This window comes from Myotis daubentonii, chromosome 1, assembly GCF_963259705.1.
Source record: "Myotis daubentonii chromosome 1, mMyoDau2.1, whole genome shotgun sequence".
Classification (NCBI taxonomy): Eukaryota; Metazoa; Chordata; class Mammalia; order Chiroptera; family Vespertilionidae; genus Myotis; species Myotis daubentonii.
In genome coordinates, this window is record NC_081840.1 from 75,110,258 (window position 1) to 75,112,142 (window position 1,885).

At 40.7% G+C, this 1,885-nt stretch overlaps 1 protein-coding gene across 1 annotated transcript; it reads right to left on the reverse strand.

Annotated features, from left to right (window-relative positions):
* Nucleotides 1–891: 891 nt before the first annotated feature.
* Nucleotides 892–1,440, reverse strand: RNASE9 (ribonuclease A family member 9 (inactive)). The gene has a single exon (XM_059677767.1). It carries the CDS (start codon nt 1,438–1,440, stop codon nt 892–894), a length of 549 nt encoding a protein of 182 aa, XP_059533750.1.
* Between the last annotated feature and the right edge of the window lie 445 nt (nt 1,441–1,885).

Genomic DNA, 1,885 nt, shown 5'->3' on the forward strand with positions numbered 1-1,885 from the left:
GGACAGATAGATTTCTTTTATCATACTGATTCTCCATCCTTTTTTGGAAGTGAAATAGTCTTAGATAAAACCACATCTACAGAAAGTGAGAAAGGGAATTGTGAATAAATGTGACTATATCAGAGTGTGATGAATTGTTTGTAGATTTGTGAACAGCGATGAAGAAGCTCAGTTACATGACCTGTTTGAATCAAAGCTATGGGAATCCACAAAGTACTTTGGAGAGTTTACTATACTGAATATTTAGATATTTATTCTGAGATGTCTCCTATTAGAATCTACACCTTCATTTTCCCATGAATACTGTGTTGTATGAAAGAACAGAACACGCAAACTATCTATGAATATAGCAGTAGAAAGATGAATCACAGTTTCTGAAGAGGGTTTGAGATCTTTTTGCTATAAATTGTGTCATAGAGAAAGATAATTCCAGACTCAGAAACCCCCACATAACCCCCACATACGAGAGACACTTCGCTAGGTCAATGCACTTTATTATTTCTGCTCAACTAGAGATTCACATGAATACAACTTTGGAACACACTTCAGGCAAGCATTTTCTGTTTTTCTTGGTAGTGGTCATCCTTTCACTACAGGCATTCATCCTCCTAACACATTCAACATGTGCTCAGTTACATGACCTGTTTGAAACCACACCTCAGAGCACTGTCTTTGAACCTAGCCCACGTTGCCTGTGCATGGTGTCAGGAGAAGAGAGGGAGGCGGATGATTAAGATGAGTAGATCAAAATTACCATTCTCAGTTTTGACCTAGAAGAGTCAGTATGGAGAGGGGTATATCTTCCCACTCTCAACTCTTAGATCATACTCTTCTAGGCTGGTGGAGGAAGATATCTTCCTAGTGGCTGGCACTTTTCTATTTGCCAGGTATTTACAAAATAGCATTTACATACTCAGGAATAATTTCTCCAATATCATCTTGCCATCGACAAGTAATAAGAGCATATCCCTTCTTGTAAGTCGTTTCATACTCACAGATTGGCATGCTAATTCCCTTTTTTAATGCACAGTACGCTCCTTCTATTTGTTCCTTGGTCTTGTGACATTTCCTAACACCATTCTCACATGCCACATACTTGGTGTGACAGGCCTTTTGCAACTCCTCATATGCTATGTAGAGGAAGAAATGTTCTTTCCTACAGTAGTATCTGTTGTGGATATTTCTTGTTAACATTTCACTAGTACACAGGTGATAGTCAAATAATTTGTAATCAGGCGAAAGCATGACATGCTTTTGGAAACTCTCTTTGGTAGGTGGTCTGGTAGGCCCTGTACTATGTAATTCATCCAAATAATCTTGAAATTTTTCTTCCATCTCATCCGAGAAACCATGTTCACCAAGCATTAGAACCTGCAGTGGAAGTGGCTGCAGCAGCAGGAGCAGCAGAGGCAGGGACTGTGAGGTGAGTAGGGTGCACATCTTTTCCTGTTGGGAATACAAGAGATATAGAGATACGTTCTGCTGTGATACTGTGCTCCTTCTATTCCTGGGCAGGCTCCATTTTCACCACCTATTGCCTTTGTGAGCTCTAAGACTTTGAATCATTTTAAAATTGACAACTCAGAATCTAAGTACCTCTGAAATATTGACTAAAAACTGACCTTACAAGACCTACGTTCAGTCTAGAAGACTGTGGATAAGAAAGGGAAAGGGGAAGGAAGGAAGGAAGGAGAGAAATGAGGAAAGGGAGGGAGATAAAAGTCAGAAGGGAGGGACGGAAACAAGAAAGGAATAGTAGTGATAGAGAGCAAGGGATAGAGAGCAAGAGGGCAGGAAGGAAGGGAAAAGGACATCGAGACAACAGTGGGCAGAGCGGGAGGAAGGCAGAAAGGAGGCTCATGTGCTCCTTCCAGCTGGAACAAAT

Coding starts and splice junctions, on each gene's coding strand:
- RNASE9 (XM_059677767.1), bottom strand. CDS start 1,440: ATGTGCACCCTACTCACCTCACAGTCCCTGCCTCTGCTGCTCCTGCTG.